General features: G+C 52.8%; 8 protein-coding genes across 8 annotated transcripts; 5 read left to right on the forward strand and 3 right to left on the reverse strand.

The window, feature by feature from the left end:
* Positions 1-560: 560 nt before the first annotated feature.
* On the forward strand, positions 561-1,789 carry BDQ94DRAFT_173745 (putative cell wall protein; the record flags this gene model as incomplete). Its single annotated transcript, XM_026772217.1, has 2 exons — positions 561-644; positions 707-1,789. The coding sequence occupies 2 exons, from the start codon at positions 561-563 to the stop codon at positions 1,787-1,789; spliced, it is 1,167 nt and encodes a 388-aa protein (XP_026622487.1).
* Positions 1,790-2,470: 681 nt separating this feature from the next.
* BDQ94DRAFT_173746 (ATG3/ATG10 family protein) lies at positions 2,471-3,700 on the reverse strand (the record flags this gene model as incomplete). Its single annotated transcript, XM_026772218.1, has 2 exons — positions 2,471-3,023; positions 3,174-3,700. 2 exons carry the CDS (start codon positions 3,698-3,700, stop codon positions 2,471-2,473), a joined length of 1,080 nt encoding a protein of 359 aa, XP_026622488.1.
* Positions 3,701-4,248: 548 nt separating this feature from the next.
* On the forward strand, positions 4,249-4,696 carry BDQ94DRAFT_83151 (uncharacterized protein). The gene has a single exon (XM_026776646.1). The coding sequence runs from the start codon at positions 4,396-4,398 to the stop codon at positions 4,651-4,653; it is 258 nt and encodes an 85-aa protein (XP_026622489.1). The 5' UTR covers positions 4,249-4,395; the 3' UTR covers positions 4,654-4,696.
* Positions 4,697-4,957: 261 nt separating this feature from the next.
* Positions 4,958-9,194, forward strand: BDQ94DRAFT_182261 (uncharacterized protein; the record flags this gene model as incomplete). The annotated part of the gene is made up of 7 exons (XM_026774099.1): positions 4,958-5,016; positions 5,092-5,404; positions 5,509-5,598; positions 6,027-6,260; positions 6,356-6,607; positions 6,954-7,067; positions 7,278-9,194. The coding sequence occupies 7 exons, from the start codon at positions 4,958-4,960 to the stop codon at positions 8,982-8,984; spliced, it is 2,769 nt and encodes a 922-aa protein (XP_026622490.1). The 3' UTR covers positions 8,985-9,194.
* A 132-nt stretch (positions 9,195-9,326) lies between these two features.
* Positions 9,327-11,491, forward strand: BDQ94DRAFT_150321 (translocon subunit SEC61). The gene is made up of 5 exons (XM_026767557.1): positions 9,327-9,519; positions 9,609-9,709; positions 9,768-9,935; positions 10,008-11,083; positions 11,141-11,491. The coding sequence occupies exons 1-5, from the start codon at positions 9,510-9,512 to the stop codon at positions 11,220-11,222; spliced, it is 1,437 nt and encodes a 478-aa protein (XP_026622491.1). The 5' UTR covers positions 9,327-9,509; the 3' UTR covers positions 11,223-11,491.
* Positions 11,492-13,431, reverse strand: BDQ94DRAFT_150324 (bifunctional ornithine acetyltransferase/N-acetylglutamate synthase). Its single transcript, XM_026767558.1, has 3 exons — positions 13,301-13,431; positions 12,627-13,129; positions 11,492-12,555 (listed from the first exon to the last, which is right to left on the reverse strand). The coding sequence occupies exons 2-3, from the start codon at positions 13,112-13,114 to the stop codon at positions 11,637-11,639; spliced, it is 1,407 nt and encodes a 468-aa protein (XP_026622492.1). The 5' UTR covers positions 13,115-13,129; positions 13,301-13,431; the 3' UTR covers positions 11,492-11,636.
* A 158-nt stretch (positions 13,432-13,589) lies between these two features.
* BDQ94DRAFT_150326 (origin recognition complex subunit 2) lies at positions 13,590-15,602 on the forward strand. The gene is made up of 2 exons (XM_026767559.1): positions 13,590-13,706; positions 13,782-15,602. Exons 1-2 carry the CDS (start codon positions 13,704-13,706, stop codon positions 15,483-15,485), a joined length of 1,707 nt encoding a protein of 568 aa, XP_026622493.1. The 5' UTR covers positions 13,590-13,703; the 3' UTR covers positions 15,486-15,602.
* On the reverse strand, positions 15,603-16,742 carry BDQ94DRAFT_150328 (uncharacterized protein). The gene is made up of 2 exons (XM_026767560.1): positions 15,961-16,742; positions 15,603-15,874 (listed from the first exon to the last, which is right to left on the reverse strand). The coding sequence occupies exons 1-2, from the start codon at positions 16,333-16,335 to the stop codon at positions 15,722-15,724; spliced, it is 528 nt and encodes a 175-aa protein (XP_026622494.1). The 5' UTR covers positions 16,336-16,742; the 3' UTR covers positions 15,603-15,721.
* Between the last annotated feature and the right edge of the window lie 144 nt (positions 16,743-16,886).

A 16,886-nucleotide genomic window follows, 5' to 3' on the forward strand; every position in this document is an offset into this window, starting at 1 on the left:
ACTTTCCGAGAACAGGGGTGTTCTTTTATTTTGGTTCTTTGCAGTATTTGGTACATCTGGCCGAACAATGGCTCTGCTCTCCTTGCGTCCGCCCCCGACCTGGTCGAGCCCTCATCCCTCCCTATCTTATCATCCCATTTTCCTTTCAACCTTGAGGCTGCTACTTGAAAAACTGCTCCAGGGAGGTTGCCCTTCGGAAGGGCCGTCTCCTGGAGAGTGGCTAGGTCCTCCTCGCCATGAGGTCACCGTGACTATCGGAGTCGTTGTCTCGTGGGCCTTGCATGGCCCTGTGGCTGGCCCTATGCTGAGGGATAGTGTCCTAGAAAGGGTCTCAGAGCCCTTGTATACCGCGATGACTTGAGTGTCTGTCTTCTGGTATAAGAAGGCCACAATTCCGTGCCGACATTCTTTTCATCAGAGCACTCATTCGCTGCAGATCACAGCTGTTCATTCTTTCCCAGCTCATTCCACTCCTGCCAATCTCTAAATCGGTTATTCGCTCCTTCAACTCGGATAGTTTCCTTCTTATGATAATTACGTCACATTCTTTCCCTTCTACAATGTACAACCTCGTGGGCTTTCCGGCACTGCTATGCCTCGTGCTGGCTGTGGCTCCCGTTCTGTCTGCACCTGTCGCTGCGGGAGTATGTTAAAATTCAATCTCAATCTCAAATAAAAGCATCAACGAAGCTGACACATACTGCAGGATGGAGCCATTGTGCGAAGACAGAGCCACCATCTCAATACCAACACTCAGTCCGGCTCTAACATGGGCTTCTCGATCCCTGATGGTCCATCCTTCAACTCTGGCCAGTATGCCTCCAACAGATTTCGTGAAGACCGTGGGGGCGACAATGATGATGAGGGCTCAAGCGAGTCCAGCAACACCAACGCAGGTAATGGGATGAATATCGGCATCCCGGGTGGTCCCAGCATCAACATGGGCAACTACTTCAGTAACAACTATGAGGAGACTGAAGAGTCACGACCAAACCCTTCAACTACTTCCACTACGACTATCCCAGAGTCCACGACGACCCCTCCACCTCCGCCAGTTAACCCTCCGCCAGTCAACCCTCCGCCAGTCAACCCTCCGCCAGTCAACCCTCCGCCAGTCAACCCTCCGCCAGTCAACCCTCCGCCAGTCAACCCTCCCCCAGCCAACCCTCCGCCAGTCAACCCTCCGCCAGTCAACCCTCCGCCAGTCAACCCTCCGATCGAGACTTCTGTTCCTGCTCCTCCTGCCCCTCCCGCTACATCTACAACTATAACTGACTCTACCCAACCCCCTCCTGCTCCCCCTACAAGTACTCCTCCTCCTCCTGCTCCTCCAACCACCACTCCACCAGCTGCTCCCCCTACCACTGCTCCCCCTACCACCGCTCCCCTTACCACTGCTCCCCTTACCACTGCTCCCCCTGCTCCGTCTACCCCCTCCGAGCCGGCTCCTCCTGCTGAGACCGAGGAACCTGAAGAGCCAGTCGTGCAAGAATGCCCAGCACCGGAGCCTGAGCCACAGCCTGAGCCCCAGCCTGAGCCCGAGCAATCTCCTGAGCCTTCTTCTGATCATGGACCTTCCCCTGAACCGGAGTCATCTCCTGCCCCCGAGCCTACCCCTGTACCTCAGCCCAACTCTACACCGAGCCCTCAACCGGAGCCCCAGCCCCAGCCCCAGCCCCAGCCCCAGCCCCAACCTGACCACGAGTCTGCATCCGAGCCCAGGATCGCACCCACTCCTTCTCCAGCTGCTCCAGCATTGCCTGCATACACCTGCCAATGCCCTGCATGAGCATGACATGCGTTCCCATCACTGCCTCTACGTCTATCCATAACTCTCATTGACCGTTCACCCTCCCTTCCCCGTCGTCCATAGGTTTCCTTTTGTCACCATTACCCCTTTCCCCCTCCCATTATTTTTCCCTTCGATATACATTTTCTTTTCCAGAGTGGGTCTAGTTTGACTGGAAGTACTGTTTCTATTGCTTGTTGATTCTGGTTGGATCTTTTTTCCTTTCCTTTCTTCCTTTCATCTTCTTTTCTCTTCTGAATCACTGGGTGGTTAGCATATAATATTTGTAATGTTCTTTGGGTGTATTAGTATTATTATTTACATTTGGTTCTATTATCATGGATCTCCGTACAAAAGGATAAAATAGAATAAATAATATCTGCATTAACGTCTCGTGATATCATATTCATGTCTCATAATAACATCAACATTGTTCCTCACGCCGGTTCATGGGGACCTTGAGAGATGGAGGGTGGGAAATGGCATAACCACCAACACAACAGAATAAAAGACAACGAAGGCCATAAGAGGAAAAAAAAGGTATAAAACCAAGCTCACGATCCCAATATCAGTGAAACCCCGAAACCAACAACAACAGAACAAAAACAAAAGATGAAAAGCACCCCAACAGAAAAAGAGAGAGGGAAGACGGGGTCCCCTCTTATTCAGTTAGTCAGTCATCTAGACCCCCATCGTAAAGTCATGCTCAATCCCCGGCGTAACACTAGCAATAAATTTCAAAAACACAACCAGATACTGATCCACCCGAATCGCAACCTGCTCTTCCTCATCGTGCTGCAGCATCTCCCACTCATCACCACCTCCTCCTTGCCCCTGGCTATGTCCCTCACCCATCGACAGTCCCTTAACATCGTCCACTAACCCTTCCAAGCCGCCCGCTCCAGCAGCGACCTTCGCATCAGGCTCGGCGTGCGCCGTGGCCGCGGCCTTGAGCTTATCGCGACGGATCTTGAGCGCCGCGTCGGCGCGATCCAGGAGGGTTTTCATCACGGAGGCGTGCCGGCATGGATGCACGGTCGCCATCTTCACACTGCCTTCGAACCAGGGGAAGTCTTCGAGAGTGACGGTTTTGTCTTTGTAGTCGCCGACTATGTCTTCCATCATCAGTTGCGGCGGGAGGGGTTCAGAGGCTGAAAGGTAGCCGGAGAGGTAGAGGCGTGGGGTGCGGTAGAAGTTGGCGTAGGTTATATAGAGGTTGTAGGTGCGGGTCGGTCTGTTTTTATAAGGATTCATCAGCTTTACTGATACGGTTTCTTTGATGTGATAAGGCCAGGCAGTGCAAGTTAGGGGGGGGGGAGGGAAAAGAGGAGGTATGAATAACAGTCCGAGCTGGAAGAGGAGGGGGTGAGATAGTTCGACTCACTGCGTTGTCCCCGTCACCGGTTCCCGAATAATTGCCTCTTCATCATCATCCTCATCCTCCATATCCGGAATCTCATCTTCTTCCGGTTCCTCTACCTCGCCCATATTCCCGGCCTCGTCGACCGTCCGTACATCTCCGATCCGAGCAGATGATGAGGACGATGCTGCATTATCGCCGCCTCCGGTCCGTAACCAGCCATCGTCATCATTGTCGCCCTCGCCCGCTAGCATGCCCCGGACGATCTCGTCTTCGTGGCCTGCGTCCCCAGCGAAGTTGTCATTTAGGCGGCGGTGACATGGCACGCCGCGGGTTACCAGGAACTGCTTTCCGGGCGGGAGGTAGGAGACACGCTTTGCGGGGGTCGCGGCATCGGCCCAGGACCAGGAGGGGAACTTGTAGACTAGGTAGTCGCCTGCTAGGACAAACTCTTCGGGGGTGATTTGGCCGGTTGTTCTAAAGGTTGAAGTGCGGGAGACGGGGGCGAGACGGTCTCGCCAGGTGGAGAGGGTGGAGTGGAGGATGTTCATTGCTTTAGTTTGCTTGCGTGTTTGCCTAGGTTTGGAGGGGGGGGGGGGTTTCTTTCTTGGATTCCTTGGAAGGTCTGTTGCTAAAGTTGGGATAGGATGAGGGGGAAATATGATATATAAATGGGAGGGAGGGGAAGGAAGCTTATCTATAGGAAGAATTAAAGGAGAGAGAGGGAATGATGGGGATGGAGGGAATGGGTTTGGCTGTGGCGGTGACGAACTTATCGGAGGCCTGGACGATGCACGCGGGGTACATCAGGTGGCTGAGGCTCCATCACCCACCAAAAACAACACAACTTTCCCATGAGTTTACTGGTGATCATACTTTGCTAACCATGTGGCTTGCCGGTCACTGGACTTTCCTTCATTCATCTGGTTTACTCAGTGTTTCTGGTAGGTGATTGCGGACTTGCAGAAGGGCCAGGTTCGGTTTTACCCGCAAATCATTACGTAGGTCCCTTATTTTGCCATTTCGAGGGCCTGGAAGAATAACTGGCTATGGCATCCTCCGAAGCAAAGCGGCCCTGTCACTTGAGTGGCGGGGATTTCCACGCCCACGGGTCCTCGGAAAGGCTGGCTGCTATCTCCGATATCTGATCATATCGGCTCCAGCGTGGCCCTCTCTTGTTCCAGTTGCTTGTTCTGGACCATGTATAGCCTGTAACCGGGATCTTCCTCAAGCCAGCTGCGCCCGCATGATAGAATTGTCTTGCATGCTGCGTAGTCCTCACTCACCCTCTTCCATCATTCTCCTGTGTTCTATCTCACCCTCCAGCTCGTCCACCGTCATGGGTACCCCTCGGCCCTTCCACTTTTCCATTTCCGCCCGCGCAAATCCCTCCATGCTTCTCATGCCCACCACTAAGAATCCAAGGTCCTCCCGGTCGACATCGAACACTTCCCACCAGTCGCCATCGACGAGTTTGACTCCCACTTCTCGGGATGCGAGGTAGATCGAAGCCACGGCAAGGGCGTTTGGTTGGTGCGTAGCGTATAATAACTGTGGCGACAATAGCGCTGAGTTGAGATGCTCGAATACTCTATGAGCAACGGCTGAGGATGGGACGCCAAGGGTCTGGAGGTAGGTCAAGGCGATAGTGTGAGGAAGAGCTACATGCGTATTGAATCCCAACGTGCGCAGAATGATCGACTCGATGCGCAGCAGAACCAGTCGTTGTGCATGATAATCGCCTTCCGTAAGGTGGTAGGTCTCTGGCATTGCCTTGTCTGGCGACCCCTTTGAGTTTATGAACCACAATGGCGACGCATCTTTCGACAAGAGAAAAGCGTAAACGTTTAGCACCGAGCGGGGAGAGGTAGGTTGGAAGGATAACTTGGCGGTCATGTACAGTGCTGCGGCGGATACATCCTAGGTGAACATAGCCTGTCAGTACCTTTTCGATTTCCTTCGCAGAGATAATAGCAATTCCGAATACCTTCACGGAGTATATTCGTAGACTGCCGCCTTCCGAACCTATCCAGAATCGGGTAAATGTCACAATAGCCTGCGCGATAATATCTTGCGACAATCGCAACAGAATTCCCGCTGTTTGTGTGAGCTGCGCGCCCGCATATCGAACTGATGCTTCTAGATCAACAGGCACACCATCAATGGATGATGATGAGTTTGATAGCTGTTCAGGTGTTGCTAGCGCATTGGAAAGGTACTTCAACCCGCTTGCGGCCGAGCTTGCCATGTCGCTGGTGTGGGAATACTGTGGAGTTCGTACAGGATTATAAACAAAGAGGGGTCACAATCATGAATACAAATAAACGGAAGCCCTTTTTCTTGATGTGCAGTTGGCTAGTACATGCAAAGAGGAACTGTTACTTCGATCCATAAGCTTGATCTTGATTGTGTTTCTGCAAAGCTGCGGCCATTTGAGGCTCACCGCCCGGTAGGTGGGAGTGATCAACATCGACATGTATTCTCGGGTTGTGAACTTTACTAGCCCACAATGGACTTTATGAGGTATTTCGTCTGTGATATCGTGATATATTGCAGCTAGTTTTTGTGACGCATAATGATGGCTATTCAGGGGGTGTAGATCAGGAGGACTGCACGTATCCTACTATATACTAGATAGTACTCGAGCGCCTACTATTTGGAAACTATATATACTCCGGAAATCACGGTAGTGGTAGTACTACTAGTCCCAGTAATAGAAGTGATGAGCACGCGGTTTAGTTATTTCAAATTCAAGGACCGTGATGTACTTTGCGTATACTTTGCGTATACTTTGTGTATAATTCATACTCCCAATTCAGTATACTACAGTTCTCACCCGGACAATGAAATAGTCAACTGGTATTCTCCTAGAACCAGATATTCTATAGAGCATGTGACCCCGCAAGCCTTAGGCAGCCATGCCTCGTAAACCAGAAACGATGCATCGCTGCAGCTCGAGTGCACGCAGCGCATATGAACATTTATGGCTCGCAGGTTCCACGGTATACGGCCGACTACATACAATTTTCCGAGCCGTACGTGCCGTACGTGCCAGACGTCCTTGGGGCCTGGTCTTCGGAATCATTCATCCATTCGGGGGCGAAGGATGGAGTACTGACAACGATTAAACACAGGTGGATATTGCTGTGTCCCCCTTATCCTCCGCAAATGATTGCTTAACCCCGAGATTGCTTAATCTCACGGAGGAGAGGATCGTCTGCGAACTAAACCGTATGAAACGGGACCCCAAGAGTCCAGACTCTAAGCACTCCAGGGCCCGTCCAGCAATGACAGCGCAAAAGGGGCATCACCGTTTTGGTCACTGCGTAGGATGTGGCGTCAATGGTATATGCCACTATCCAGTCGTCAAGGAGACCATTGCCTCTGCCAGTGCTACAGATGACGTCGTCGGATCATGGAAAGGTATTCATGCGCCGCCTGGAGTCATTGCTTGCCCGGTTCAGGGGAGCTGAGGGAATGGGGCGACTTTGTGCCTAATAAAAGATCATGACAGCACAATATCACTCAGAGGCCATGTAACCACCCGCTCATCCACCACTCATCTAGCGCAGGGCCTCATGGTGGAGCATAGAGAAGGTTGTTCAGCCACCGGCTTTTTGCTGTTTGGCGGAGCATGACTTCTAAGAATACATACCCAACCTCGCGATATTTCGTGGTTCCTTGACCTAAAGGATCCATCGCGACTCCTCGTCAGATTGTTGACCACATATCGAACATTCTGAACACCAACTAAGACAGTCCGGCTCTGAAATTTCAAAGATCGCTCCATCCACTCCTAGATAGATCGTGCAGGATCCTCAGCACTCGTCGCTGACAGGGGCACGTGCGGGTACGCCGTCTGATCGCTATCGCTTGGCGGTCGAGTTCATCAACCTGAAGAACATCTGTTACAATCGCGTCCAATTTCCACTTAGACTATTGTCCATAACGTATACACCGTCGACCTTCGGCCCATCCTATACCGTTTTAACGGTCCATCCTCTATCAATTCCTTGTTTATCGCCCCGCAATCCAGCAAAGAAGAGAAGATCTAGAGGGACAGCTTCGGGAGCTACTCATTTCCGTCTTTCTCCTCCCCTCTCTCCCCCCCCTTTTGCTTCCTCGCAGACGAGCGACCGCGGCATACGTGACCGTGCATTGGATTGGACGACGAATCGACGTGGCATTCCAGTCCGTGTCCAAGTGGTGCGACCAACCGCGACCCTTCGTCATTCCAAGCCCCATCCCTTCCCACCTACCGTCCAGTCACCTTCGATCTCAACAATGCTCCGCGACCCCGAGCACCCGTCAACTACAGCCACGCCTGCGAGTAGCGATAGTTCGGAACTGTCCTCGACAGCGGTCGCGTCGACCGAAATCGAGGAGAATTGTCAGCCTTACGCAGACAATCAACCTGCCCACCAGAATACCCCTGTAACTACTTTAGCACCAAGCTCGGATGCGTTATCCCCACTACCGCCGAAACAATATCCTTCACACCCCTCTCACCGTCGGGCGAACACCGAAATTATCCCGCGGCAAGCCCCTCTGCCGTCCAGGAAGCTCTTCTCCGATCAACCCAAAACCTACGAAGACTTGGACTCTGGCACTACTCCCTCGAACCCACCAGTTGAGAACACTGCTAGAAGGAGACTCGAAGAAGGCGCAAAACGCTTGTCGGGCTGGTTTCAAGGAAAGTCGGAACCGGTCAACTTAGGAGTAGTGTATCAGTCAGGAGAGCAGGACTCGGCTGCAACAGACGACATGGAGAAGCGCGCCAGTCGCGAATTTTACGGGTCGCCCAACGTCCCGACGGGCCTGACAAGCCGAACTCAGAAGCGGATGACTGCGCCATCGCCTTTGAAACAGGTTACATCATCAAGTCCCTTCTCGTTCTTCGGATTAAAGAGACAGGGAGATAGCAGACTGGAGCTGCCCGAACCTGCCCAGGACGAGTTCTTGAACCTCGATATCAACGCCGCTTTATTCCCGACTGGATTCAGTAATCTGGAAGGCCGGGAAGCCTTTGACGCCCTAAGACAGAACGCAGATACTGTACTTAGGCGGCTGCAGGCTGCATACAAACAGAGGACATTCGCCTTACATGAAGCTTTGGCCGACAAGAATGAGAAGCAAGAAGAGCTGGAGGTAACTCGAACACGGATCGGGAACCTCAAGATCCAGTTAGATGGCATGGCTGAGAAAGTGATCCAACAAGAGAAAGCTATGAAGGCCATGGCAGAAGAGCTGGAGCATGAGCGGCAATTACGTCGCCGAGAGGAAGAGGCACGCCTACGCAGCATCACGCTGGTTCGCTCCAGCGACGACGAGAGTACCTCTGATCTGGGGGCTGAACTTCAGACCCCTAAGCGAAGCCTCAAACGCGCCAGCAATGGTACGTTTACCAGCGATTCAGGCTTCGATTCAGGAGACGAGAGCCTTGCTGAGAGTGTATTCTCCCGCCGCGAAGTGCTTGAGTCTCCGGCGTCGACGGTCGCGCCATCTCCAAATATCTCGCAGATCGCCTTGTCTACTCCTAGTACAACTGCTCCTGCACAGCAGAGCCAGAAAGAGCTCAAACCAGCTCCAACACCAGCCCCAGCACCGACGCCTGCGCGTCCATCTACTTATGATCGGGTTATAAAAGGGCTGACACCGAGGAGCATCGCCAGCTCGTGGACCAACAGCTCGAAGTGTAATATTTGTCATGGGGTTCCTGCTTCGGAAGCATGGAGTGTCATGGGGATTTTGAAGGAAGAGAACAAAGGATTGAAGGAGCGACTCGGAGAGTTGGAGAACGTGATTGATGATTGTCTCTGTCTTGTTGGGCCCTGACAGTTTGGTATGCTTGCTCTACGTTGACCGAAGCGTACGGATACCAGGAAGCACGGCCTTTATTGGGAGGGAACGGTGAAATATGACCGTTATACAGTGATACCTTGAGATACCTAGATAGAGTACTTTTTGAGAGAGATACTTTTTTGTTAGAATTATCGAATACCCTACCCATTCAGTCAATTAAATGGTTGTTTCCAGCTTATAGTGCTGCATCGTGGTCATTATTGTTCTTGTAGGGGCGGAGGAAAGCGACCAAGTGGCCTCAACGGGTTAGCGTGGCTGGGTGGGCGCAAAGTGGCCAGCGAGGCGACTCTCGATCGCACCCGCAATCCCCGTCGACCTCATCGCTTCCTCCCTTTCTCCTCCATCCTCTCTCTCTTCCGTCGTCTTTTCTTCTTCTCCTTCTCCTTTTGTACTTCCCCTCCATTCCTTCAGCTGGTTCTCGCCTCCAGCTTTCCTTTCTTTCTTTCCCTCCCCTTTTATTCGAGTAATCCTGCAGCTCTGGGAGGTGCAACAGTCACAATGAGCGGACGTGAGTCTTGCACGCGATCGCTGCCATCTCCGCGACAGCGTTCCATCCTTTACCTCAATGGATCAGCAAATGCTGATACTCGATTCTAGTCCGGTTTCTCGATCTCATCAAGCCCTTCACGCCCCTCCTCCCGGAGGTGGCCGCCCCGGAAACCAAGGTTCCCTTCAACCAGAAGTTGATGTGGACGGGGGTACGTGATACTTGTCCAGCTCGACATGAGCTTCTAAGCTAATGGATTACCCCTGCAGTTGACCCTATTGATCTTCCTGGTCATGAGCCAGATGCCCTTGTACGGAATTGTCTCCTCTGACACCTCCGACCCTCTGTACTGGCTCCGTATGATGTTGGCCAGTAACCGGGGTACCCTGATGGAACTGGGTATCACCCCCATCATCTCCTCTGGCATGGTTTTCCAGGTATGTAATGGGGAAATTGCAATCTGATCACGGATATCGGGCATTTGCTAATATGTGGCTTTTGTCTGATAGCTTCTCGCTGGTACCCACCTCATCGATGTCAACCTGGACCTGAAGACCGACCGTGAACTGTATCAGACCGCTCAGAAGCTCTTCGCTATCATCCTGTCCTTCGGTCAGGCCTGCGTCTACGTCCTCACTGGTCTTTACGGCCAGCCCAGTGACCTTGGTGCCGGTATCTGTGTTCTGCTGATTGTTCAGCTGGTCGTTGCTGGCTTGGTTGTCATCCTGCTGGATGAGCTGCTCCAGAAGGGCTATGGTCTTGGTAGCGGTATCTCTCTGTTCATCGCGACCAACATCTGCGAGTCGATCGTCTGGAAGGCTTTCTCTCCTACGACCATCAACACTGGCCGTGGTCCCGAGTTTGAGGGTGCCATCATTGCCCTCTTCCACCTTCTGTTGACCTGGTCCGACAAGCAGCGCGCTCTCCGCGAGGCTTTCTACCGCCAGAACCTCCCCAACATCATGAACCTGCTGGCTACTCTCCTCGTTTTCGCCGCTGTGATCTACCTCCAGGGCTTCCGTGTTGAGATCCCTGTCAAGTCCTCCCGCCAGCGTGGCATGCGTGGTTCCTACCCTGTTCGCCTGTTCTACACCTCCAACATGCCCATCATGCTTCAGTCTGCTCTTTGCTCCAACATCTTCCTCATCAGTCAGATGCTGTACTCTCGCTTCTCTGACAACCTCCTTGTCAAGCTTCTCGGTGTTTGGGAGCCTCGTGAGGGTTCTGCCCAGCTCCACGCCGCCTCCGGCATTGCCTACTACATGTCTCCTCCCCTGAACTTCAAGGAGGCCCTTCTTGACCCCATTCACACCGCCGTTTACATCACCTTCATGCTGGTTGCTTGTGCTCTCTTCTCCAAGACCTGGATTGAGGTTTCCGGCTCTGCTCCCCGCGATGTTGCCAAGCAGCTCAAGGACCAGGGTCTCGTGATGGCTGGTCACCGTGAGCAGAGCATGTACAAGGAGCTCAAGCGCGTCATCCCTACTGCTGCTGCTTTCGGTGGTGCCTGCATTGGTGCCCTGTCCGTCGCTTCTGACCTGCTTGGTGCTCTTGGCAGCGGTACTGGTATCCTCCTTGCCGTTACGTAAGTCTTCACTCTGGTCTCAGATTTTCTGAAGTGGATACTAACATTCAAATGCAGGATTATATACGGATACTTTGAAATTGCCGCCCGTGAGGGCGACATTGGATCGGGCCTCAAGGGCCTTGTTCCGGGTAACTAGATAAGGCCCCCTTTTTGATGAAAGCATGAGAAGAAGTTTGAGGGCTTATGTTTGTTCTTGCAACTTTCTGTTTCTTCTCAGGTAGTGTGCTGTTGTGGCTGGGATCTGGATTATTTAGTTCTTGACGGATGTATGGCTAGTTTTAACAATTTGCAGGAGGGGAAGATCTTCTCTACGGAGATACGTCCACGCCACAGCTGTATATAGCACCTACCTGGTTTGTAACCATATTGACAAAAGATCTAAAATTAACTTAATTGGCTTGACCATCTCGGGTGTCTTTCTACTCCAACTGCAAGGGGGTGTCTGATAGATCTCTATACTAGGTAACAATTGCGGGTATATACCGAAACCACACTTATACAATCAATGTGCAGTGTAAGCACTGCACATTGGTATTTCCTTTCCCCTCACCTAAGTCCGATAATCACCATTAATAGTCACATACTCGTGACTGAAGTCACAGAACCAATAAATCGCCTCCTCCCCACCAAGACCCTTCTCACCCTTCTCACCACCCCCAAGGTCAACCACAATCTCCAAATCTTCCTCCTGCAGAATAACCGCCGCGCGATCCTCATCCACCTGCTCCGGCTCGCCGTTCACCAACAACTTCAACTCTGCGCTACCATCCACAGGCTTGAAGCTAACACTAGTCCGTTCCGGCACCACCGTCCCCTCTGCAACGCCCTGCGTGTAGCCAATCGCGCACAGAATCCGGCCCCAGTTCGCGTCCTTTCCGTACAAAGCAGTCTTGACGAGCGGGGACCGCGCGATCGTCGATGCGATCAGTCGGGCGGACTCGTAGTCGGGGGAGTTCTGCACACGGACCGTTACGAACTTGGTGGCGCCTTCACCGTCCCGGACAACGAGTTGCGAGAGAGATTGCGCGAATGAGGTCAGGACATTCTGCATGGCTGTGTAGTCTGCGGACGAGGTCGAGGTAATGGGTGCGCCACCGGCTGCGCCGTTGGCCAGGATGGCGATGGTGTCATTTGTGCTGATGTCGCCGTCTACGGAGATGGAGTTGAAGGAGCGGGATACGGCGTGCTTGAGGAGCGGTTGGAGGGCTGAGGAGGCAATGGGCGCATCGGTGCAGAGGACTCCCAGGAGGGTGGCCATGTTCGGGTGGATCATGCCGGCACCTTTGGTCATTCCGGCGAGCCGGTACGTGCGGTTGGGGGATGAGGGGAGAGTGAACGTCTGGGAGAGGAGCTTGGGGAAGGTGTCTGTTGTGCAGATAGCGCGGGCAGTCGTGAGCCAGGAATCGTGGGTGGAGGAGAGGGTCGAGTGCGCAGTGGGGATTTTGTCGAGGATCTTGGAGATGGGGAGGCTGTGGTAAGGGTTGGGTTGTTAGTGATGAGCTGCTGGTGGGAGAACTAGGAGAAGCGAAAGGGTCTTTACCGTTGACCGATGACACCAGTGCTCATGACGAGAGTGCTGGGCTGGGCGAGGCCATTGCACTCGTCGACTTTGTCGCCCATGCTCACGGCATCCTCGAGGCCGCCTTTACCTGTCACGGCGTTGGCGCAGCCCGAGTTAATTACCACGGACCGGATGCCTTCGCCTTGAGTAGCCTTCAGAGTATTCTTGCTTGCTTGGACCGGGGCAGCTTGGAACTTGTTGGTGGTGAAGACGGCGGCGGCGGAGCAGGGCGTCTCGGAGGAGATGAGAGCCAGGTCCGGGAACCTGGTGTTCGACGCCTTCACGCCGACGTGGGTTCCGGAGACGGAGAAGCCCTTGGGGTAGGTACCGGAGGCAGGGATATACTTCTGCTTGGAGGCGGGAATGGCCATATCCAAGGGCGCAGAGTAGTAACGCACTTGGCCCTTCACCATGCGGGCGAAGGTAGCCATGGTGGTAGTGGCCGCCGAGTGGGTAGGCAAAGCCATTGGGATTCCTTTTTCCTGGGGCAGATGAGCAGAGGTCAGTAAACCTGCTCCCTGCAATTAGAGGTATTTATATTGGGAAATCCAATGGGTGCGGATGCCTTCCTTAGGGCTGCAGAGACGTCTTTGGGTATATATACCTGCAGGGAGAGAGGATCGGAGATAAATAGAAGTAGATAAATGACTCACCGAATTGACTCGCTCGACTTGTCAGGAACTCACAACCGCAGCTAAATCCTATCGGGCAAAGTGGACGTGTAGACCACTGCCATACAACCAAGTGAGCAGTCCCAATGGAAGATATAAGAATAGGACAAGCCCAAAGCACCGGAAACAGGAAAGGTGAAGTGATGCGATTCGCGGCGATGAAATGCCGCTCCGATATCGCGGAATCGGAGAAACCGTCGGGCCTGCCATTGATTGATTTGCTGCGCGTTCCAGACGCGCCCATCGCAAGGCAAAAAAGTAGCCACGAGGGAGCCGACCAGATCTATCAGCGATCAGCATTCCCAGCAAGCGCGCCCATCCCTCGCGTCCTCTGTTGTGCTCGTCGTCTCTTCTGGACCTCCAGAAGAGCTTTGTTGTGCCCCGGATGGTATTTGCTCTCCGCCATTCCCCCGAAGCTGCTTCGATAACCTCCCCGGACCCATTGACTAAAATGAAACGCAAGCATCCAGAATCCGATGATCAATTCCCTATCTCTACGCCCAAGAGGCAGAGGACTACGGCCACCAATGGCACCGTGAATGGGCATACCAACGGTGAACGTGAACGAACCCCCGAGGCCACCACCACCCCTACGAAACGAGTGAAATCGACACCTCAAAAAGCCCAGACCGACAACACCCCGGCAGCTCTCAAAGCTTCAGGGCTGAAGACTCCAACACAGAAGGCCAAAGCGAAGAACCTGTTTTCAACGCCCACGAAAAAGTCAACTGTTGCAACCCCGTCGAAAGCCCGTGCCGACCGGTCCGCTAAGAAGAAGAGCGCTCGTCTTCTCCTTGAACAGGATGACGAGGAGATATGGGACGGTGCTGATCGTCTTGCGGAGGAGATCCTACAGGATGATACCAACGAGGTCCCTGACAAAATATCAGTGACAGGGAACGGTGTATTAGAATCCATCGAGGAGGAGTCTACTCAACCAGCCGCAAAAGATGCGACAGAAGCAGCACCCACACCCAAACGTCGTGCAGGACGACCAAAGGGCGCAAAGAACAAGCGTTCTCCCACACCAGAAGGAGAACTCCCAGCCCATGAGCGATACTTTTTCCAAAACCGCGCCGGACCACCCCGTACTTCGAACAACAACCTAGGCAAAGTAAACCTCTTAACGCACGAGGAGTACTTCGAAAGGATGTCACAATACGCAGACCCATACAAACAAGAGAAGTCTTTCCTTCTCGACCTCCACTGCCGGTCCTTCCCTCAGTGGGACTTCGAATTCGACCAAGGCTTCAATATTTGCCTCTACGGCTACGGCTCCAAGCGCCGCCTTCTCCAAGAATTCGCAGACTGGCTCTACCACCGCCACCACAGCAGTTCCGCCTCAAGCTCCGTAGTCATCGTCAATGGACACACACCCAACATCTCCATCCGTTCCATCTTCGCCACGATCGTCACCGCCGTCCTGGGCGCCGATATCCCTTCCAAGATGGGCTCTCAACCCCAAGAAGTCCTCGAATTGCTCCAGTCCGTATTAAAGTCCCGATCCTCTCAGAAACCAATTACCGTTCTCATCAATTCCATCGATGCCCCTGCCCTACGGAGAGCGGCGAACCAAGCCCTCCTTGCCCGTTTAGCAGCTACGCCGAAAATTCATCTTCTCGCGACGGCGGATACCCCGAATCTATTGTTGATGTGGGATCTCAGCCTGCGTGACCAGTTCAACTTCGTCTTCCACGACTGTACAACCTTCGCGCCGTTTGATACCGAGTTCGATGTTGTTGAGGAGGTCAGCACTTTGCTGGGAAGAAAGGGTCGCCGTGTCGGTGGTAAGGAGGGTGTCGAATTCGTGTTGAAGAGTCTTCCTGAGAACGCGAGGAACTTGTATCGGTTACTCCTTACGGAGCTGCTCTCTATGGCTGATGAAGGACATATATCGGATGATGACGTGGATGGTGGTGTTAATGGGGGAGGGGACAGCAGCAACGGCCGAGGAGATGAAACGGGTATTGAGTTCCGGATGCTGTATCAGAAAGCGGCGGAGGAGTTCATTGCCTCGTCGGAGATGATGTTCCGGACATTGTTGAAGGAGTTCCATGATCATCAGATGATTACTTCGCGGATGGATACGAGTGGCATGGAGATTTTGGGAGTGCCATTGGCACGTGACGAGATGGAGGGTGTTTTGGAAGATCTGGTATTGAGTTGATTGTTGACTGACAGAAAGATAGATTGATAGATAGTATAGGATAGGATAGGATAGTATAGCGCCTTGCACGGCTTGGCATAAATCCATGATACCCTGTATAACACAGTATAATCATGCCAGCAATTGAAGAATAGTAAGCCCGGTGTTTTTTCATTCGCTAGACAAGATACATAGACTCTTCTTCGGGATATGATTCCACCATATCAGATCGTATTGTATATCTCAGCTTAGCTCGCCTAAAACTGCGCAAACGCAGCCAACCCCATCGTAGCCCCAAAACTGATCTTGAAGGGAATATGATGCGACACTGTCTTTTGCAGATCCACCCGCTTGAAGTACTTCTGCAGAGTGTTGACCGGAAGCAAATTGTATCCTCTTGCCGCAGCCCACTACAATGATATCAGTATTAGCCACAACCCCCATTTAACCAACCAAAACAAAAATGGGAAGGATGTAAGGGATCAATCAAACCCACCTCAACAGCAACAATCCCCATCCCCAAAAGCACCACCAACACTCTTGAAAAGGCCCTCAACCCCACACCCACAACCAACCCCAGCACGCTCCCCAGACTCACCTGGCGCATGTTCGAGGCTGTCAGAATCCCACCGCCTGTAGTATGGTTTGAGTTTCTGGTGGTGCCTTGTTTGCGCAGCAACGGGTCCTGAGCGTCCATGGCCCAGCCGGAGTCCGGGGAGGTCTGGGATTCGGGGCGGTAGTAGGGGGCGGTGTATTGGCATTGCATTGGGGGTGCGCGGAAGGGGGAGAGTGGGTAGAGGGAGAGGGAGAGGCCGACACCGAGGCCGGTGCCTAGAAGAGTGGTGGTTGTGCGGCTGAGGAGGAAGGCCATTGTTGGTTGCGACAATGTGGTTGCGATGGATAGGATAGGAGGGACTTGGTTGGGAGATGGTATGGTGAGACAATTGAGCGCAATTGATGTTTGATTGTCGGTAACGGGATGGGCGGGAGGAATGGATTATAGGAATGAGATGGGATGGGGAGGACCTGAAGGGCGCTGCAGGTTATGGTTATGGCTATGGTTTCAGCTGTCTTGAGTTGCGCCGTTGGTATGCGTACGGTGACGTCACGGGGATTAGCCTAGAGAGGTACCCCGTTCTAAGTAATTTGTGGTAGAAGAAGCTTATGAAGGAAGGATATATGATACGAAGAGAAGGAGGAGGTATTCGTTCAGGATAGAACGTATAAATCGATCGAATGCTGCAGTCAATGGCTGTGGACAGAGAGAAGATGTTGAGGTTGGCAGAAGGATGAGGAGAAGGAAGCAAGCAAGCAAGCAAGCAAGCATGCCTCGGATAGGAAAGATGATTGGAGATGAGGACTGCGGTTAGCATTAATGCCTGAGGCAGACAGGAATAGTTGACGAAGAATACGACTGTGACC

The sequence above is a fragment of the Aspergillus welwitschiae genome, assembly GCF_003344945.1.
Source record: "Aspergillus welwitschiae strain CBS 139.54b unplaced genomic scaffold BDQ94scaffold_36, whole genome shotgun sequence".
Classification (NCBI taxonomy): domain Eukaryota; kingdom Fungi; phylum Ascomycota; class Eurotiomycetes; order Eurotiales; family Aspergillaceae; genus Aspergillus; species Aspergillus welwitschiae.